Consider the following 21,643-nt stretch of genomic DNA (forward strand, 5'->3'; position numbering starts at 1 on the left):
ATCTGTAACTTTCAGTGAGAATGTAAACTAAAAATAAACCTGCCCCTCCTCTAAGGAAATGTAAGCAAAATTGCCTGTCTCTAAATTTGGTGCAGAGGAGGGTAGAGGGAGTATCCCTTGAGAAATAAAGTGTAACCACAACAACCAACAACACCTTACTTACATGGTTTGTAGCCACAAATCATGCAGTCTAGATAATTCAAAAGACTGCAATCCTATAGTTTAATTTAAAATAATCCTCAAATTATACAGCATATATATGTATTAAAACATTAAATTGTACCCCATAAGTATATACAGTAACAATGTTAATAAAATATTTTAATTAAAAATATAATAATAAAATAATCCTCAAATGGTAATGTCTCCATATGCTTGGAAAAAACATGCAAATTCTCTGTGAAAGATCGTAGCTTAATCTGTAATTCCAGAAATTTGGGAGGCCGAGGCAGTAGGATTGCCTGAGCCCAGAAGGTCAAGGCTGCAGTGACTTATGCTAGTGCCACTGCAGCCTTGATCTCGACAGATAACATTCCAAGAAAAATAAATTTATAGTCATGATTCTCAAATCATAAGTGAAAACAGACACCTTGAGTGAAAACCAGCAAGGAAGAAAACAAGACCAAAAAACTAGACAGCAGTATCAGATCCTCAAAGACTTTAGGTATTGAAATTATTAAATACAGGATATAAGGTAAGTAGGTTTAAATGTATGTCATGGCTTTATTTTTAATTTTTTTTGTTTTTACTTTTTGTGGTACATAGTAGGTGTATATATTTATGGGGTACATGAGATGTTTTGATACAGGTATGCAATGTGAAATCAGCACATCGTGGAGAATGGGGTATCTATCCCCTCAAGCATTTATCCTTTGAGTTACAAAAAATCCAATTACACTCTTTATGTTATTTTAATATATACAATTAAGTTATTATTCACTATAGTTACCCTGTTGTGCTATCAAAGAGTAGGTCTTATTCATTCTTTTTAATTCATTTGTTTTTTTAAATTAATTTAATTCATTTAATTAATTAATTCATTAACCATCTCTACCTCCCCCAGTCCTCCCCACTACCTTTCCCAGCCTCTGGTAACCATTCTTCTAGACTCTATGTCCACGAGTTCAGTTGTTTTTGATTTTTAGATCCCACAAATAAATGAGAACATGCAATGTTTGTCTTTCTGTGCCGGGCTTTTCGCTTAACATAATGATCTCCATGTCCAGCGATGTTGCTGCAAATGACTGGATCTCATTCTTTCTTTATGGCTGAATGATGCTCCACTATGTATATGTACCACGTTTTCTTTTCTTTTCTTTTCTTTTTTTTTCCGAGATGGAGACTTGCTCTGTCACCCAGGCTGGAGTGCGGGCAGTGGCTCGATCTTGGTTCACTGCAGCCGCTGCCTCCCAGGTTCAAGCAATTCTTCTGCCTCAGCCTCCCGAGTAGCTGGGATTACAGGTGCCTGCCAACACGCCCAGCTAATTTTTGTATTTTTGGTGGAGATGGGCTTTCACCATGCTGGCCAGGCTGGTCTCCAACTCCTGACATCATGATCTGCCCACCTGTGCTTCCCAAAGTGCTGGGATTACAGGCATGACCAAGCCTGGCTCTTTTTTTTTTTTTTTTTTTTTTTTGAGATGGAGTCTCACTCTGTCGCCCAGGCTGGAGTGCAATGGCACAATCTTGGCTCACTGCAACCTCCGTCTCCCAGGTTCAAGCAATTCTCCTACCTCAGCTTCTCGAGTAGCTGGGATTACAGGCGCCCGTCACCACACTGGGCTAATTTTTGTATTTTTAGTAGAGATGGGATTTTGCCATGTTGGCCAGGCTGGTCTTGAATTCCTGACCTTATGATCCACCCACTTCGGCCTCCCAAAGTGCTGTGATTACAGGCGTGAGCCACTGCACCCGGCCTGTACCACACTTTCTTTATTCATTCATCCATTAATAGACCCTTCCAAATCTTAGCTATTGCAAACAGTGCTGCAACAAACGTTGGAGTGCGGATATTTCTTTGATACACTGATTTCCTTTCTTTTGGCTACCTCCTCAGCAGTGGGGTTGCTGGATCATGTCACGGCTTTATGGTTGTCTGCTAACACCCATTCTCCACCTTCAGCAACGGAACTCTCAAGTGTCAGCTGAGCACACGTCTACCCAGCTAGAGACAGTCTTTCTCAGTTTCTTTTGCAGCTTAACATGGCTGTGTGACTGCGTTCAGGCTGAGGGTGTGTAAGCAGACAACAATAATTTTTTTTTTTACAATAATCTTTCATGAAGTTAAAAAACAAGATGGAATTAAAATACTTGATGATATTAGGGTATGATTTGGGAGATGGGTAATACGAATTAAAATGTTCTGAGGTCTTTGTGTTATTTTGATAGCGAGTAAAGATATTAATTACATTAGGCTCTGATAAGTATGTGCGCTACAATTTTCAGAGTACCCTCTAAAAGGTGAACTTTGGACTTGAATCCAGGATCTCTGTTTCTAAATAATTCCGGAAGAAGAAAATTCTTAGAGTGCTATTGGCTTTTCAGCTGCAGAATACTGGCACATCAGAAGAATTGCTGGGAGTCCAGGACCCAACCTGTCACTGAGCGTTCCCGCATACCTGACCCTCCGGAACTTCCCATCACAGCCACTAGGCAGACTCACTTCTGAGCCTTTCCCAGCACACCGCTGACCCTTTCTGTTTCTCCAGCTCACTCATTCAGAGCTCCTTCATGTCTTCAGCCACCTCCTGCTTGCCAGCTTCTTTCTAACAGAACTTGCATGTCAGGAAAGCTCGTTCGCCTACAAATAAACTATCTGAGAGACTGTGTCTTCCAGGAAGCTTCTCGTCATTGATGGGGGAAATGCAGACAACTCACTTTGGTCATTGCAATGGTTTGGATGTGGTTGTTAGACCCTGCCAAGTCTCATGTTGAAATTTGATTCCCAATGTTGGAGGTGGAGCCTGGTGGGAGGAGTTTGGGTGGTTGAAACAGATCCCTCATGAACAGCTCGGTGCCATTCTCAACCAGTGAGTTCTCACTCTTAGTTCCCACAAGAACTGGTTGTTGAAAAGATCCTGTCACCTCCTCCATTCCTTCTTTCCAGCTTCCTCTCTCTCGCTATATGATCTGTGCAAACCGGCTCCCCTTCTCCTTCGGCCACGAGTGGAAGCTTTTTGAAGCCCTCACCAGTGCAGACGTTGGTGCCATGCTTCTCGTACAGCCTGCAGAACCGTGAGGCAAATAAGCCTCTTTTCTCTATGTCACCCACAGTCAGGGATTCCTTTATAGCAACACCAATGGACTATGACAGAAAATACAGACTGTATATTGGAACCCCATCAGCCTGGTCACAGATGCCGTCTCAGACCTCCCCAAACCCTCTGCTCATTTGGGTCTCTTCAGTCACGCTCTTTTAGCTGACTGTTTCCCCTCTGCTGGCCATATCCAAGTGTCCAGACCAAATTCAAGGCTCCTCCAGGACTTGGACTGTTGATCTCCCTCCTCCCATCAGACTGTGTCCCGATATGGCACTGTGTCTCTCCCTGAGGTGTGTACTCTCCTGAGAGATGCTTCCTTTGAACTGATGCTAAGGCACATCAGAAGGATCTCAGGGTGGAAAGGCTCCTATACAGCTATCTGAAAACAAAAACAAAACAGAGGGGAGCTCCTATGGTTGAGGGTCAGAAGGAGACCCTACCCTCCTTCTCCTGCTATGAGTCTGACAGGGGGCGTATTCAATACTCTCCCACACCCTCGGTTCTCATGCCCCAGAGACCCCAAACATGTTTTCATTATCTCTCTTCATTATGTCTTCTGGATCTCTCTTCCCCTGTTCCTTCAATGTGCATTGTTGAGTGCCTACTGCATACTCAGTAACACTCCATTTGTCTTCTGCCCGTAACCCAGGAGCCCAGAGTCCTAGTTACTGGTCTCTTTTCCATCCCCTATTACTGTTTGCTGTAGAGATGTGAGGTCCTACCCTCTTGGCTCAGTTCATTAGGGCTTCTTTCATGCTAAAGCAGGCCCACAGGACTTCCTGACCAGAAAACAAATTATTGAGCTGGAACAGGTTTCTAACCCGATCCCTGCTTCAAAGGGTGGGTCCCTTCCACTCTGACAACCATGATCTCCTCATCCCATTCTACTTCCTGCTGCAACCCAGCCCAGCACCCTGCCTAGTGTGGTCATGTCATTCTCCTTTCTCACCTTCCTCTTGACCCCCGCTCTATTCCGTCCCAGGCTTGGTATCGTTCTGTCACCTGCCTGTAGTTGGCAGACTGTCAGGTCAACTGCCCCACCCCTCCTCAGACCATATGAAGCTATAAAGGCCCCTGCAGCTCTTTCACAACAGAGAAAGAGGCAACTACATTGCCTGGAGGAAGCCTAAGGAACCCAGGCATCCAGCTGCCCATGCCTGAGTCCAAGATTCTTCCCAGGAACACAAACGTAGGAGACCCACGCTCCTGGAAGCACCAGCCTTTATCTCTTCACCTTCAAGTCTCCTTTCTCAAGAATCCTCTGTTCTTTGCCCTCTAAAGTCTTGGTACATCTAGGACCCAGGCATCTTGCTTTCCAGCCACAAAGAGACAGATGAAGATGCAGAAAGGAAATGTTCTCCTTATGTTTGGTCTACTATTGCATTTAGAAGCTGGTGAGTGATTTTATTTAAAATCGGGTGGTCTGAGAACCTTTGATGAGTTGGGAGAGAAATGTGACCACTACTGGGGCCAGCTCTGCTTCTCTTCCATAGAGTGAGGATCATCATTTTACTCTAATCACTTCAGCCTAACAATGTATGTCATGCAGGAAGCAGTCAGACACAGTGGTTAAAATTGGGCTCTGGTCTCACATTGCCTACATTTGAATTATGGCTCCATCTATTAACTGTGTACTTTAGGTCAGTTGCTTCTCTGCGCCTCAATTTCTGCATCTGTAAAATGGTAACAACCTGTGTGATATGGCTGGGGTTTTAAATATTAAGAACAAGAAGAGTTGGCTGCTTTTAAAATGTCACTTTTCTGGCGGGGCGCGGTGGCTCATGCCTTTAATCCCAGCACTTTGGGAGGGTGAGGCAGGCAGATCATTGAGGTCAGAAGTTCAAGACCAGCCTAGCCAACGTGGCAAAACCCTGTCTCTACTAAAAATACAAAAATTAGCTGAGTGTGTTGGCTTGTCCCTGTACTCCCAGCTACTCAGGAGGCTGATGCAGGAAAATCGCTTGAACCCAGGAGGCGGAGGTTGCAGTGAGCCAAGATGGTGCCACTGCACTCCAGCCTGGGTGACGGAGTGAGACTCTGTCTCAAAAAAATAAAATAATAAAATAAGGCCAGGCTCAGTGGCTCACGCCTGTAATCTCAGCACTTTGGGAGGCCAAGGCGGGTGGATGTCTTGAGGCCAGGAGTTTCAGACCAGCCTGGCCAACGTGGTGAAACTCCATCTCTACTAAAAGTACAAAAATTAGCCTGGCGAGGTGGCTTATGCCTGTAATCCTAGCTACTCAGGAAGCTGAGGCAGGAGAATCGCTTGAACGTGGGAGGCGGATGTTGCAGTAAGCTGAGATTGCTCCACTATACTCCAGCCTGGGCGGCAGAGCAAGACTCCGTCTCAAAAACAAATAAATAAATAAACAATAAAATAAAATAAAATAAAATAAAATAAAATAAAATAAAATACCACTCTTCTATATTCTACAAACTCAATTTCTCTCCTACCCCTACACCTAATTCCACGTCAGCTTCCCACGTACAGGCTGGGGAGGTTGAATGTCTTCATCCTTCTGGGAAATCAAGGGCAAAAATTTGACATAACCTTAACTCCAGCCAAGCCTCCAAGAAGTTAAAAGCCTTCCCTCTACCTTTAGACGTTGGTTTACAGCCCTTAATCCTGGGAGTTCTTACGTATTTGAGCTACATATAACTCGTTCTTCTCTAGCCTTGGCCATAGTGATCAAGGGCCCCTGGAACTTGAATGCATATAGTCACCTGGCTTCTTGTTGTACATGCAGACTCCTGGGCCCCATCTCAAACTCTAATTCATTTAGTCTGGAATGATTTGCTTAAGAATATTTTCAACATGCTCCCTTAAGTAATTCTGATATAAGTGTGTTCTGAATATTATTCTGAGAAATATTTTCCAAGAAGGAAGCAATACTACTTAAGAAAAAAATTGATCAATATATACTAGTTTCACCTAGTCCTATAATTCTTTTATAATACTTTATATCTGTATTGTATCTTGCATAGCAGAATGTGGAAAAAGGTTAGCTACCAGTGAAACTAGATGATGTAACTCTGGCATTGTGGGTGGGTGGTTGACTTAGCTTAGTCTCCACAAGTGCGGATTTAGTAGCCTGGGTTCAGTTTCCTGTTCCACCACTCACTAGCTGTGTAAACTTGGGCCAGTGTCAACTATTTTTTATTTTTTATTTTTTATTTTTGAGACGGAGTTTTGCTCTTGGCACCCAGGCTGAAGTGCAATGGCTCGATCTCGGCTCACCGCAACCTCTGCCTCCTGGGTTCAAGTGATTCTCCTGCCCCAGCCTCCCGAGTAGCTGGAATTAATGCCCGGCTAATTTTGTATTTTTAGTAGAGATGGGGTTTCTCCATGTTGGTCAGGCTGGTCTCGAACTCCCAACCTCAGGTGATCCGCCCACCTTGGCCTCCCAAAGTGCTGGGATTACAGGCGTGAGCCACCGTGCCCAGCCCAGTATCAACATTTTTAAGCCTCAATTTCTTCATCTCAGCTGGTGATAATAATAGCATCTATGTTATAGCACCATAGTGAGCATTAAATAAAATTATGTAATGAATTTAGCCAAGCAATAAGCAGAAAGTATATATACACAATATATATCTGTCATTATATGATTTCTTCAGCAACAAATTCCAATGAGACTAGCACCTCTGCCAACACTGGATCCAGTGTGATCTCCAGTGGAGCCAGCACAGCCACCAACTCTGGGTCCAGTGTGACCTCCAGTGGGGTCAGCACAGCCACCAACTCTGGGTCCAGTGTGACCTCCAATGGGGTCAGCATAGTCACCAACTCTGAGTTCCATACAACCTCCAGTGGGATCAGCACAGCCACCAACTCTGAGTCCAGCACACCCTCCAGTGGGGCCAGCACAGCCACCAACTCTGGGTCCAGTGTGACCTCCAGTGGAGCCAGCACTGCCACCAACTCTGAGTCCAGCACACCCTCCAGTGGGGCCAGCACAGCCACCAACTCTGACTCCAGCACAACCTCCAGTGGGGCCGGCACAGCCACCAACTTTGAGTCCAGCACGACCTCCAGTGGGGCCGGCACAGCCACCAACTCTGAGTCCAGAACAGTGTCCAGTGGGATCAGCACAGCCACCAACTCTGAGTCCAGCACACCCTCCAGTGGGGCCAGCACAGCCACCAACTCTGAGTCCAGCACAACCTCCAGTGGGGCTAGCACAGCCACCAACTCTGACTCCAGCACAACCTCCAGTGGGGCCGGCACAGCCACCAACTTTGAGTCCAGCACGACCTCCAGTGGGGCCGGCACAGCCACCAACTCTGAGTCCAGAACAGTGTCCAGTGGGATCAGCACAGCCACCAACTCTGAGTCCAGCACGACCTCCAGTGGGGCCGGCACAGCCACCAACTCTGAGTCCAGCACGACCTCCAGTGGGGCCGGCACAGCCACCAACTCTGAGTCCAGCACGACCTCCAGTGGGGCCGGCACAGCCACCAACTCTGAGTCCAGCACGACCTCCAGTGGGGCCGGCACAGCCACCAACTCTGAGTCCAGCATAACCTCCAGTGGGGCCAGCACTGCCACCAACTCTGAGTCCAGCACAGTGTCTAGTGGGGCCAGCACAGCCACCAACTCTGACTCCAGCACACCCTCCAGTGGGGCCAGCACTGCCACCAACTCTGAGTCCAGCGCAGCGTCCAGTGGGGCCGGCACAGCCACCAACTCTGGGTCCAGTGTGACCTCTGCAGGCTCTGGAACAGCAGCTCTGACTGGAATGCACACAACTTCCCATAGTGCATCTACTGCAGGGAGTGAGGCGAAGCCTGGTGGGTCCCTGGTGCCATGGGAAATCTTCCTCATCACCCTGGTCTCGGCTGTGGCAGCCGTGGGGCTCTTTGCTGGGCTCTTCTTCTGTGTGGTGAGTGCCTAATATGTAAGAAAATGCCTGGGGGAAGGAGCAGCAGAAACACAAGGAAATGGGTGGGAATAGAAGGGGTCTCAAGTCAGGGGTGGGTAGGGAGGAAGGGAGATCAGGGGAGAGTAACACAGAGACATGGTAGGTCAATGCAGAGGAAGCTGCTGACCTGCGGGAAAAGGGGGCCACAGAAAGGACTGGAGAAAGGAGAACTCGGTAAAGAGTATGGTTGGAAGTGGGAGAAGATTCCAGAAGGCGTACGTGGTAAAGGCGTGGGAGACAGGGATGCAATTCTGAAACTATTGACTCTTCTTTTTCTAGAGAAACAGCCTGTCCCTGAGAAACACCTTTAACACAGCTGTCTACCACCCTCATGGCCTCAACCATGGCCTTGGCCCAGGCCCTGGAGGGAATCATGGAGCCCCCCACAGGCCCAGGTGGAGTCCTAACTGGTTCTGGGGGAGACCAGTATCCTCGATAGCCATGGAGATGAGCGGGAGGAACAGCGGGCCCTGAGCAGCCCCGGAAGCAAGTGCCGCATTCTTCAGGAAGGAAGAGACCTGGGCACCCAAGACCTGGTTTCCTTTCATTCATCCCAGGAGACCCCTCCCAGCTTTGTTTGAGATCCTGAAAATCTTGAAGAAGGCATTCCTCACCTTTCTTGCCTTTACCAGACACTGGAAAGAGAATACTATATTGCTCATTTAGCTAAGAAATAAATACATCTCATCTAATACACACGACAAAGAGAAGCTGTGCGTGCCCCGGGGTGGGTGTCTAGCTCTGAGATGGACTCAGTTATAGGAGAAAACCTCCAATCTGGACTCCGTCTGGCATTCAAAATCTCCACAGTAAAATCCAAAGACCTCATTCTTATCTGTGTGTCTGCATTTTCTAATCCTTTTTGCCCCGGGCAAGGTCCCTGTATCTCTGAGACACCCCGATTGGCTGGAGAATTGACTTGGGAGAGATAAGGAGGGAGGGCGGGTGCCAGCATGCTATGGGCTCCTGCATGAGGCCTGTGGTACACAGAGATTAGGTTGTGATACATGAAGAGCCAAGAGCAGGATGAGGTGGAGGCGTTACAACTACCTGCTCTGTGTGGGGGGGGGGGGGGAGGTGGGAGGGGGGTGCGCATATTCACTTGAAGTTGAGGTTCCCAGGGTATTTCCATGTGCTCCAGGCCTGACTACCCATCAGGGTGGAGGAGCTGGTGACACTCACCTCCCTGAGTGCTCCCTGGTTTCCCAAGGGAAAGACTTTCTGGCCTGCTGAGGTCGAATCTTCCAAGAGGCTCTTGCAAAGACCCGAGATTCTCATAAATCCCCGCCCAGAAGAGCTGCACGTATCCCTTTCATGAGTCCAGGGAAGAGGGTCCTCCAGGTCTTGGAAGACAGAGGGGAGCTGCTTTGGAGGCTAAGTTGCTCTGAGCCCACAAGGTAATGGAGGGCTCCTACTTGGGACAAAGCCCTCAGCAGAGAATTAGCAGTCTGTTGGTGGGTTCACCCCAACTTACAGCAGTAGAAACTGCTCCATCTTCCACCACTTATTGGGTTTCTCCAGTGTCAGCAAACCAAAGAGTTGGATCTTACCAATGTGGCTATAGGAAAACAGCCTGTTGCATGGTAAGAGTGATACCATCTTGAAGTTAAACCACCACAATGGCCATTTTTTTTTTAGACGGAGTTTTGCAGTGGTGCAATCATAGCTCATTGCAGCCTTCAATTCCTGGGCTCAGGCAATCCTCCTGCCTCAGCCTCCTGAGTAGCTGGGACTACAGTTTCGTGTGCCACCATGCCTGGCTAATTTTTAGAATTTTTTGTAGGGACAGGGCCTCACTTTGTTGCACAAGCTGGTCTTCAACTCCTGGCCTCAAGTGATCCTCCTGCCTTGGCCTCCCAAAGTGCTGAGATTACAGGTGTGAGCCACTGCACCTCGCCAGATGTCCAGTGTCTGACTCCTGCATACCAAGGTGTTCTGCATCAAGGGCTTTAAAACAATGCCTGTAGCATAATTAACCTCTCACAAAGATGCTCATCTAACCTCCCCAGCAGTCATGGGTTTCGGCAAGAAAGTCTGTGATGTGACCAGTTGCACATGTTTTCCCCTAAAAGCTTACTCTAGAAAGGATATTTTTTGGAGAGGGAGTGCGGGAATCCACCATCTTGTGGCCACCTCAGACATCACTTCTCTTTGGAAGACTCCATTAAATATTTCTCTGTGAGAAACTGGATTTGTCAGTCTCTTTCTTTGATCTCTTTTCCCCTCAACATTTAGGGGTAGGTTTGTGTAGACCTGCTCATGGTAGAACATTTGGTGATCCCCCAGCCAGTAGCTGGGAGAACAAGGAATGGGTAAGGAGAATGAAGCATCTGTAAGGAAACCCCAGGGCGGCAGCCACGTCTGTGTAGGGTTGGATGGCACAACTGTTCGATACCTGTGTACTTCTGTGTGAGTGCAGGGATGCCTTGAAAATGCCAGGTGGCCTAGAGCAGTTATTAACTGAAAGCCGCATAGTGCACTGGAGTACGGACGGTCGGCCAATAGCCACTGCAGAGGGTTGGGTGCTTCTTTTGGCAATGAAGATCCGGCTAGCAGCAGAAGCCAAAATTAAATGTCTAGAGAAGGAATTGCAACTAGAAAAAGACGTGTACCTCTCCATGTCTCTCCTCACATCCAACTTAGCAAACAAAACTGAAGACCAAGAGACAAAAATTGAAATGTTAGCATGTAGATTTGTCCACCTAGGGCGAAAGATATGGAAATGACCAAAAATCAGAGCTCTCATGAGAAAGCCCAACTGGGATGTGAAAACTTGGAATCCCTGGGATTGTTATGAAGAGGAAGACTGATGACATAGAAGTCACAGGTGTGGAGGGGGATGGGGATCATTGGCAAGTTCGCTGTCTCATGCAAAGGAAAGCGAAACCTAACATTGGCAGCAAAACGGGGGTCAGCTGATACAGGAGACTCTCACTGTCAGGGAATCTACCGCTGCAGAACTCTTAGAGATTGCAAAGGCCTTTAAACAACTACCGAGGGAATCCCTGGCTGCTTGGACGGTCTGATTGTGGGACACAGGGGCTGATGATATTTCCTTAACAGGAGAAGCAGAAAAAATGAGTAACATCACCACCCATGCAGCCCTGCAGAAGCATTAGGGCAAGGCAGACGCAAGGGAGTCATAGCTTATGGACTGGCTCATTCTAGCTATGAGGGAGGCTTGACCTAATGAGGGAAATTTACCGGGAAGGATGACCTCCTGGCAGTCAACAGAAAAGGCCCAAGGGCTTCTCCAAGAATTAGGAATGAGTCAAGTCATCTATGTTTGGGTTCTCACAGGACTTAAAACAGTTTTTTCCTGCAGGGATGAAAAATAAATTGCTGAAGGGTGCACCAGGAGAATGGCACAACCCTTGGCTGATGTTATTGAGTCCTATAAATGGGACAAGAAGTATATGATGTGGGAAGGCCAGGCACAGGGGCTCACACCTGTAATTCCAGCAATTTGAGAGGCCGAGGCAGGCGGATCACTTGAGATTGGGAGTTCAAGACCAGCCTGGACAATATGGTGAAATCCCATCTCTACTAAAAATACAAAAATTAGCTAGGTGGTGTGCCTGTAACCCCAGCTACTTGGGAGGCTGAGGTAGGAGAATTGCTTGAACTCAGGAGGCAGAAGTTGCAGTCAGCTGAGATTGGGGCACTGCACTCCAGCCTGGGCAACAGAGTGACACCCCGTCTCAAAAAAAAAAAAAAAAAAAAGGGCTGGGCACGGTGGCTCATGCCTGTAATCCCAGCACTTTGGGAGGCCGAAGTGGATGGATCACCTGAGGTCAGGAGTTCAAGACCAGCCTGGTCAACATGGTGAAATTCCGTCTCTACTAAAAATACAAAATTAGCCGGGCATGGTGACAGGTGCCTGTAATCCCAGCTACTTGGGAGGCTGAGGCAGGAGAATAGCTTGAATGTGGGAGGCGGAGGTTGCAGTGAGCCGAGATCATGCCATTGCACTCCAGCCTGAGCAACAACAGCGAAACTTCGTCTTAAAAAAAAAAAAAAAGATGTATATGACGTAGGAGAAGCCATCACAGATTCGGGAGCTACTGAGAAAGCTAGGGACGGGGTGTGCTTTGTAACCCGGCAAGGGCTGACAAAGGGGAAAGATAATGCTCCACAGGAAGAAGGGGGAAAATAAGGGAAAGCGACCAACTGGAGTCAAGAACAGGCAAATGTGGCATGACTTATTGGGAGCAGAAAAATTCTGAGAAAAAAATATGTAAAAAATGTTAAAATATGGAAAATATGAAAAATGCTGTGTTAGTAGCCTATGGAGGGAAGTACAGACTGAAGGGCTGTTTTGTCCCTTCATTTCTGCCCCTCTAGCAGAAGAGGAAGATGACTCAACCCCTCATTCTAATACTCCAGCCTATCAGAGGGGGATTCCATGCTGGGCCCAAGATTAGGAGTGGGGCCAAGGTCAACCCCACGTTGCAGGTGACCAGAGGCCCCATATTGAGCTCACCATTTACTGTTCCTCTCAAAAAAATAAGGAGAAGACTATTTCCTTAGTAGATACTAGGGCAGAATATACTTTAATTCATGGAAATCCATAAATACACCCTGGTCAATGGTCTGCCATCAATGGTTATGGGGACAAACGATCTGGATGAGAAGGACTTTAATACATCTAGGTATTGGGGAAGCTCCCCCACCCCATATGTGGTGTTTATTTTTCTTATTCCAGAAAACATTTTAGGCACAGGTATTCTGTTAGGAAAGACTTCGCAAACTTCAGTGGAAAAATTCAGATCGAAGGTGCATGTAGTGAAGACTGTTCTTGAGAGAGGAAGAAAATGGGAGCCCCTACAACTTCCTGCCCCTACATGGCGTTGTCAACATTAAATGATTCATATTGTCCAGGGGGTATGCTGAAATAAGTGCAATTATTATCCTCCCAATAAGTGCAACTATTATCCACCCAGCACAAAGCCCATGAAAGAGTCTTGTCTTTTTTCGCATTCCCGTCTTTTCTTCTAGTTTTGTTATCTTGTTGGCATTATGTCAGCCGCTGAAGCTTTTACTGTGCTGCAGCCATAGCTTTTCTTTTTTTAACTTTTATTTTAAGTTCGGGGGTTCATATGCAGGTTTGTTACATAAGTAAATGTGTGTCATGCGGGTTTTTTTGTACAGGTTATTTCATCACCCAGCTCTTAAGCCTAGTACCCATTAGTTATTTTTCCTGATCCTGTCCCTCCTCCCACCCTCCACCCTCTGATAGGCCTCAGTGGGTGTTGTTCCCCTCTATGTGTCTACTTCTACTTATAAGCTTCTAGCTTCTACTTATAAGCAAGAACATGCGGTATTTGGTTTTCTGTTCCTGCATTAGTTTGCTAAGAATAATGGCCTCCAGCTCCATCCATGTCCCTGCAAAGGACATGATCTTGTTCTTTTTGTATGACTGCATAGTAGTCCATGATGTATATATACCACATTTTCTTTATCCAGTCTATCGCTGATGGGCATTTAGGTTGATTCCATGTCTTTGCTATTGTGAATACCACTGCAATGAACACATGCATGCATTTTTTTTTTTTTTTTTGAGATGGAGTTTTGCTCTTGTTGCCCAGGCTAGAGTGCAATGGTGCGATCTCGGCTCACTGCAACCTCTGCCTCCCGGGATCAAGCGATTCTCCTGCCTCAGCCACCCCAGTAGCTGGGATTACAGGCATGTGGCGCCACGCCCATATAATCTTGTATTTTTAGTAGAGACAGGGGTTTCTCCATGTTGGTCAGCCTGGTCTCGAACTCCTGACCTCAGGTGATCCACCTGCCTCAGCCTCCCAAAATGATGGGATTACAGGCATGAGCCACCGTGCCTGGCCACGTCCATGTGCTTTTATAACAGAATGATTTACATTCCTTTGGGTATATACCCAGTAATGGGATTGCTGGGTCAGATGGTATCTGTCTTTAAGTCTTTGAAGAATCACCACAGTGTCTTCCACAATGACTGAACTAATTTATACTCCCACCAACAGTGTATAAGCATTCTTTTTTCTCCACAACCTTTCCAGCATCTTTTATTTTTTGACTTTTTAATAATAGCTGTTCTGACTGGCATGAGATGATATCTTATTGTGGGTTTTTGTTTGTTTGTTTTGAGATGGAGTTTCGCTCTTATTGCCCAGGCTGGAGTGCAATGGCACGATATCATTGTGGTTTTGATTTGCGTTTCTCTAATAATCAATGATGTTTAGCTTTTTAAAATATGTTTGTTGGCTACATGTATGTCTTCTTTTGGGAAGTGTCTGTTCATGTCCTTTGTCCACTTTTTGATGGAATTGTTTGCTTTTTTAAAATAAATTTGTTTAAGTTCCTTATAGATGCTGAATATGAGCCCTTTGTCAGATGCATAGTTTGCAAAAATTTTCTCCCATTCTGTAGGTTGTCTGTTTACTCTGTTGATAGTTTCTTTTGCTGTGCAGAAGCTCTTTAGTTTAGTTAAGTCCCATTTTCAATTTTTCCTTTTGTTGCAATTGCTTTCAGAATCTTCGTCATAAAATTTTTGCCCATGCCTATGTCCTGAATGGTATTACCTAGGTTGTCTTCCAGGGTTTTATAGTTTTGGGTTTTACATTTAAGTCTTTAATCCATCGTGAGTTAATTTTTGTGTAAGGTGTAAAGAAGGGGTCCAGTTTGAATTGTTTGCATATGGCTAGCCTGTTATCCCAGCACCGTTTATTGAACGGGGAATTCTTTCCCCATTGTTTGCTTTCGTCAGGTTTGTTGAAGATCAGATAGTCGTGGGTGCGTGGTCTTATTTCTGTGTTTTCTATTCTGTTCCACTGGTGTATGTGTCTGTTCTTGTACCAGTACCATGTTGTTTTGGTTTGCAGTAATGTCTTATGGTATTGGGTGCTCATCTATGGAATGGAGATGGGCCATCAATCCTCCGAAGATGCAAGGCCCAGGGCCCACAGTGAAGATTTTTTGTTTGTTTGTTTTGTTTTGTTTTGTTTTGAGACGGAGTCTCGCTCTGTCACCCAGGCTGGATTGCAATGGTGCGAACTTGTCTCACTGCCACCTCCGCCTCCTGGGTTCAAGCGATTCTCCTGCGTCAGCCTCCCGAGTAACTGGGACTACAGGCACCTGCCACCATGCCCAGCTAACTTTTGTATTTTTAGTAGAGATGAGGTTTCACCATATTGGCCAGGCTGGTCTCGAACTCCTGACCTTGTGATCCGCCCACCTTGGCCTCCCAAAGTGTTAGGATTACAGGTGTGAGCCATTGCACTCGGCCCACAGTGAAGTTTTTAGGGGTTACATGGTTGGGTAACACTCCTTTGATACTGGGTGCAATAATTCACAAAGCCCAACAATGTCAACTCCAGAAACAGTCAAAGAAATCCAAACATTTGTGGGTCTTTTGGGTTATTGGAGCGTATTCATCCCACACCTAGCACAGTTTTTGAGATCCCTATACAGACTTATCAGAGAAGGGGCACATTGGGCCTGGGACATGCCACAGCAGGAAGCTTAGAACAGGCTGAAGTGCTGGTACAGCAGGCACAGGCCTTAGGCACCCCTTTGGAGGGTACGGCTAGGACTTTGGATGTTACTGCTGCTCCTGAGGATATGAGTGGGGCCTTATGGCAACCGCAGTCTAGGGAATCAGTCTCTTTAAGAAAGGAGTCGAAACCAGATACTCTCCTGTTGAACAAGAAGTGCTAGTAGTAGAGAATGCTTTACAGCAGGTGGAACTGCTAACAAAGACCCTTCCCACGACTGTGAGAATAGGTCTACCAATCAAGGGATGGTTAGAAGGATTTTTAAACAACCCACCTCCGCTGTAGCCCCAACACCTACCTTGAATAAATGGCATGATTATTTGCAACAAGGAAGAATGCTAGCAATGAGTCCCTTAAGCCCAGAATTACATACTGCATTAGGCTCTGTTACGACGTGAACAAACAAAGGATACCACCTGACCCTCTCCAACTCCAGCACCTGACATGGTAAGCATCCAGATGATGCTTGGTGTACAGAGGACTCCAGCAGGGGAAACCACTGTTCTTGGACCGCTGTTGCTACACAGCCACAAACTGATACAATCTGGTTTGATACAGGTAGGCATCAGAGGAGCCAGTGGGATGAGTTGCAAGCGGCCTGGTTAATAGTCACATATGAGCCTGGCCCCTGGTTCTTTGCACTGATAGCTGAGCTGTATTCAAAGGCCTAATTATGTGGCTGGCTCAATAGGAACAAGAAAAGTGGATGATTATGCACAAACCTATATGGGGCATGAACATGTGGCACGACATACGGAAAAAGCCACAAAGCCTTGTGGCTGATTTAACTGTATTTCAGGTGACTGCACATAAAAACCACTCAGTTCCGCCCTCTCCCCTCTCCCCTCTCCCCTCTCCCCTCTCCCCTCTTTCCACGGTCTCCCTCTGATGCCGAGCCGAGGCTGGACGGTACTGCTGCCATCTCGGCTCACTGCAACCTCCCTGCCTGATTCTCCTGCCTCAGCCTGCCGAGTGCCTGCGATTGCAGGCGCGCGCCGCCCCGCCTGACTGGTTTTCGTATTTTTTTGGTGGAGACGGGGTTTCGCTGCGTTGGCCGGGCTGGTCTCCAGCTCCTAACCGCGAGTGATCTGCCAGCCTCGGCCTCCCGAGGTGCCGGGATTGCAGACAGAGTCTGGTTGGCTCGGTGCTCAGTGGTGCCCGGGCTGGAGTGCAGTGGGTGATCTCGGCCCGCTACAACCACCTCCCAGCCGCCTGCCTTGGCCTCCCAAAGTGCCGAGATTGCAGCCTCTGCCCGGCTGCCGCCCCGTCCGGGAAGTGAGGAGCGTCTCCGCCTGGCCGCCCAGTCTGGAAAGTGAGGAGCCCCTCTGCCTGGCTGCCCAGTCTGGAAAGTGAGGAGCCTCTCTGCCCGGCCGCCATCCCATCTAGGAAACAAGGAGCGCCTCTTCCCGGCCGCCATCACATCTGGGAAGTGGGGAGCGTCTCTGCCCGGCCGCCCATCGTCTGAGATGTGGGGAGCACCTCTGCCCTGCCGCCCCATCCAGGATGTGAGGAGCGTCTCTGCCCGGCCGCCCCGTCTGAGAAGTGAGGAGACCCTCTGCCTGGCAACCGCCCCGTCTGAGAAGTGAGGAGCCCCTCCGCCCGGCAGCCGCCCTGCCCGAGAAGTGAGGAGCCCCTCCGCCCGGCAGCCACCCCGTCTGGGAAGTGAGGAGCATCTCCGCCCGGCAGCCACCTCGTCCGGGAGGGAGGTGGGGGGGTCAGCCCCCCGCCCGGCCAGCCGCCCCGTCCGGGAGGGAGGTGGGGGGGCCAGCCCCCCGCCCGGCCAGCCGCCCCATCGGGGAGGGAGGTGGGGGGGCCAGCCCCCCGCCCGGCAAGCCGCCCCGACCGGAAGGGAGGTGGGGGGGGTCAGCCCCCCACCCGGCCAGCCGCCCTGCCCGGCCAGCCGCCCCGTCCGGGAGGGAGGTGGGGGGGTTAGCCCACCGCCCAGCCTGCCGCCCTGTCCAGGAGGGAGGTGGGGGTTCGGCCCCCCGCCTGGCCGGCCACCCGGTCCGAGAGGTGAGGGGCGCCTCTGCCCGGCCGCCCCTACTGGGAAGTGAGGAGCCCCTCTGATCGGCCAGCCGCTCCGTCCGGGAGGGAGGTGGGGGGGTCAACCCCCCGCCCGGCCAGCCGCCCCGTCCGGGAGGGAGGTGGGGGGGTTAGCCCCCCACCTGGCCAGCCGCCCCGTCCGGGAGGTGAGGGGCGCCTCTGCCCGGCCGCCCCTACTGGGAAGTGAGGAGCCCCTCTGCCCGGCCAGCCGCTCCGTCCGGGAGGGAGGTGGGGGGGTCAGCCCCCCGCCCGGCCAGCCGCCCCGTCCGGGAGGGAGGTGGGGGGGGTCAGCCCCCCACCCGGCCAGCCGCCCTGCCCGGCCAGCCGCCCCGTCCGGGAGGGAGGTGGGGGGGTTAGCCCACCGCCCAGCCTGCCGCCCTGTCCAGGAGGGAGGTGGGGGTTCGGCCCCCCGCCTGGCCGGCCACCCGGTCCGAGAGGTGAGGGGCGCCTCTGCCCGGCCGCCCCTACTGGGAAGTGAGGAGCCCCTCTGATCGGCCAGCCGCTCCGTCCGGGAGGGAGGTGGGGGGGTCAACCCCCCGCCCGGCCAGCCGCCCCGTCCGGGAGGGAGGTGGGGGGGTTAGCCCCCCACCTGGCCAGCCGCCCCGTCCGGGAGGTGAGGGGCGCCTCTGCCCGGCCGCCCCTACTGGGAAGTGAGGAGCCCCCCTGCCCGGCCAGCCGCCCCGTCCGGGAGGGAGGTGGGGGGGTCAGCCCCCCGCCCGGCCAGCCGCCCCGTCCGGGAGGGAGGTGGGGGGTTAGCCCCCCGCCTGGCCAGCCGCCCCGTCCGGGAGGTGAGGGGCACCTCTGCCCGGCCGCCCCTACTGGGAGGTGAGGAGCCCCTCTGCCCGGCCAGCCGCTCCGTCCGGGAGGGAGGTGGGGGGGTCAGCCCCCCGCCCGGCCAGCCGCCCTGTCCGGGAGGGAGGTGGGGGGATCAGCCCCCCGCCCGGCCAGCCGCCCCGTCCGGGAGGGAGGTGGGGGGGTCAGCCCCCCGCCCGGCCAGCCGCCCCGTCCGGGAGGTGAGGGGCACCTCTGCCCGGCCGCCCCTACTGGGAAGTGAGGAGCCCCTCTGCCCGGCCACCACCCCGTCTTGGAGGTGTACCCAACAGCTCATTGAGAACGGGTCATGATGACAATGGCGGTTTTGTGGAATGGAAAGGGGGGAAAGGTGGGGAAAAGATTGAGAAATCGGATGGTTGCCGTGTCTGTGTAGAAAGAGGTAGACATGGGAGACTTTTCATTTTGTTCTGTACTAAGAAAAAGTTCTTCTGCCTTGGGATCCTGTTGATCTGTGACCCTGCCCCCAACCCTGTGCTCTCTGAAACATGTGCTGTATCCACTCAGGGTTGAATGGATTAAGGGCGGTGCAAGATGTGCTTTGTTAAACAGATGCTTGAAGGCAGCATGCTCGTTAAGAGCCATCACCACTCCCTAATCTCAAGTACCCAGGGACACAAACACTGCGGAAGGCCGCAGGGTCCTCTGCCTAGGAAAACCAGAGAACTTTGTTCACTTGCTTATCTGCTGACCTTCCCTCCACTATTGTCCTGTAACCCTGCCAAATCCCCCTCTGCGAGAAACACCCAAGAATGATCAATAAAAAAAAAAAAAAAAAAAAAAAAAAACCACTCAGTTCCACAAAACATGGAAGCTAAAACCCTAAAAAAAATAGAAACATCATGCCAGCTCAGGCCTCTGAACTATTGACCTGGGTACATAACAAAAGTGGTCACAGAAGTGCAAGAGTAGGCTGGGAGACAGTCAAGGAAGCAGGATTGCTCTTAAAATGTAGTGACCAGGCTGGGCACGGTGGCTCATGCCTGTAATCCCAGCACTTTGGGAGGCCGAGGCGGGCAAATCACCTGAGGTCGGGAGTTCGAGACCAGTATGACCAACATGGAGAAACCTGTCTCTACTAAAAATACAAAATTAGCTGGGCGTGGTGGCATGCACCTGTAATCCCAGCTACTCAGGAGGCTGAGGCAGGAGAACTGCTTGAACCCGGGAGGTGGAGGTTGTAGTGAGCCGAGATCATGCCATTGCACTCCAGCCAGGGCAACAAGAGCAAAACTCCGTCTCAAAAAAAAAAAAAAAAAAAAAATATATATATATATATATATATATATAGTCACGATATATATATATATAGTGACTATATATATAGTGACTATATATATAGTGACTATATATATAGTGACTATATATAGTGACTATATATATAGTGACTATATATATATATATATAGTGACCTAGTCCTGGTACAGTGGCTCACACATGGGGAGGCCATGGTGGGACGATTGCTTGGGGCCAGGAGTTTGAGGCCAGCCTGGGCAACATATCGAGATCCCCTCTCCACAACAACAACAAAAAATATATAGTGCCCTCCCAACAGCTCTTACAAATTATTTACCATGTTCTCTATTGTAGATCATATCGAGCAGGACATATTCAGATATTCAGAAGGCTGTCCACCATGTAACAGATTGGCAAGTGGATTATTTAGATACTGTCCCTGTAAGCCAAGGAAATAAATACATGTTAACCTGCATGGACACTGCTACTGGACTGCTGCAAGATTCTCCCTATAAGCAAGCTAATCCAGTCAGTACTATTAAAGGCTTAGAGGCTCTCAGTACTATGTATGGATATCCCTGGCACATTGACAGTGACCGAGGGACCCATTTTGCTGGATATGACATGCAGGACTGGGCCAGGAAACATGATACACTATGGCACTTTTATCTCCCATAGAACCTCCAAGCAGCAGGGTTAATTGAAAGAAATACCAGTCTGTTGAAAGCACAAATTCAAACTCTAATTTGGGAAACCTACCTTGCATAGGCAGATGAATGTGTTATCTCCAACCTTTATTTCTTTAAATTCAGCCAAAGCAGGGACGCCTGCCCCATGTGACCGTCTAGGACAATGGTCCACCAAGTCTACCACTGCTCCCATAGGGGTAATTGAGACGACTGCTTTGCTTGCTCCCAGACCTCATTGACAACCAGTGTATTTTGCACATGAAGATGCCAGCAGATATACTACCAAGGAGGAAACACACCGAGCTTGGAACGACAAATAGCCCCAGGCTGGATAGGCTATTTCCTGCTAGAGAGTGACAACACCCTAGATAAAGAACAAAACAACCTGATACCCAAAAACAGGCTGGGTTTATTTGGTTAATTCCATCTTTTGGCCATGTTAGTCAACTTGCTCCTCAGTCTTGGGAACAAATGAATCATTCTAAAGATACTTGGCCAAATTGCACAAGCGATATGTGATGGATAGCAAGAGACTGATATTTATATACTATGCTATAATATAATAAAATACGCATTGGGCATGTTACAGAACAGACACTGTGTGCAGGAATCTTTTGGTTGGCCCCAAATGGAACTTCCTGGATATGTGGTACCAATTTATGGCCTTGGTTACCCCCTGCATGTTTAGGAAGACGTTCTTTGGATTATACACGGGCACAGACTGAATAGTTCACACACTACAAAGCCTATCAATCTCCCTCATTTGAAATCCCACTGGTTCTGATCTGTTTTTTATTGGTATGATTGTTTGGCCTCCATTTGTCTTCCTCATCCGATTATTGAAGATATTATCTGGCATATAGAAACTCTACAAAGCCTGTAATCCCTGCACTTTGGGAGGCCAAGGCAGGTGGATTAGTTGAGGTCGGGAGTTCGAGATCAGCCTGGCCAACACGGTGTAACCCCATCTCCACAAAAAATAACAAAATTAGCTGGGCGTGGTGGCGCATGCCTGTAATCCCAGTTACTTGGGAGGCTGAGGCAGGAAAATTGCTTGAACCTGGGAGGTGGAGGTTACAGTGAGCCAAGACCGTGCTACTGCACTCCTGCCCGGGTGATAGAGCGAGACTCTG

The 21,643-nt window shown here is 49.3% G+C and overlaps 1 protein-coding gene across 1 annotated transcript; it reads left to right on the forward strand.

Moving 5' to 3' along the window:
• Nucleotides 1-4,593: 4,593 nt before the first annotated feature.
• MUC21 (mucin 21, cell surface associated) lies at nucleotides 4,594-8,856 on the forward strand. Its single transcript, XM_019028714.4, has 3 exons — nucleotides 4,594-4,654; nucleotides 6,879-8,143; nucleotides 8,462-8,856. The coding sequence occupies exons 1-3, from the start codon at nucleotides 4,594-4,596 to the stop codon at nucleotides 8,654-8,656; spliced, it is 1,521 nt and encodes a 506-aa protein (XP_018884259.3). The 3' UTR covers nucleotides 8,657-8,856.
• The last annotated feature ends 12,787 nt before the right edge of the window (nucleotides 8,857-21,643 follow it).

This window comes from Gorilla gorilla, chromosome 5, assembly GCF_029281585.2.
Source record: "Gorilla gorilla gorilla isolate KB3781 chromosome 5, NHGRI_mGorGor1-v2.1_pri, whole genome shotgun sequence".
NCBI classification, from domain to species: Eukaryota; Metazoa; Chordata; class Mammalia; order Primates; family Hominidae; genus Gorilla; species Gorilla gorilla.

Coding starts and splice junctions, on each gene's coding strand:
- MUC21 (XM_019028714.4), top strand. CDS start 4,594: ATGAAGATGCAGAAAGGAAATGTTCTCCTTATGTTTGGTCTACTATTG. Junction 4,655..6,878: donor ACTATTGCATTTAGAAGCTG/GTGAGTGATTTT, acceptor TGATTTCTTCAG/CAACAAATTCCAATGAGACT. Junction 8,144..8,461: donor CTGGGCTCTTCTTCTGTGTG/GTGAGTGCCTAA, acceptor TTCTTTTTCTAG/AGAAACAGCCTGTCCCTGAG.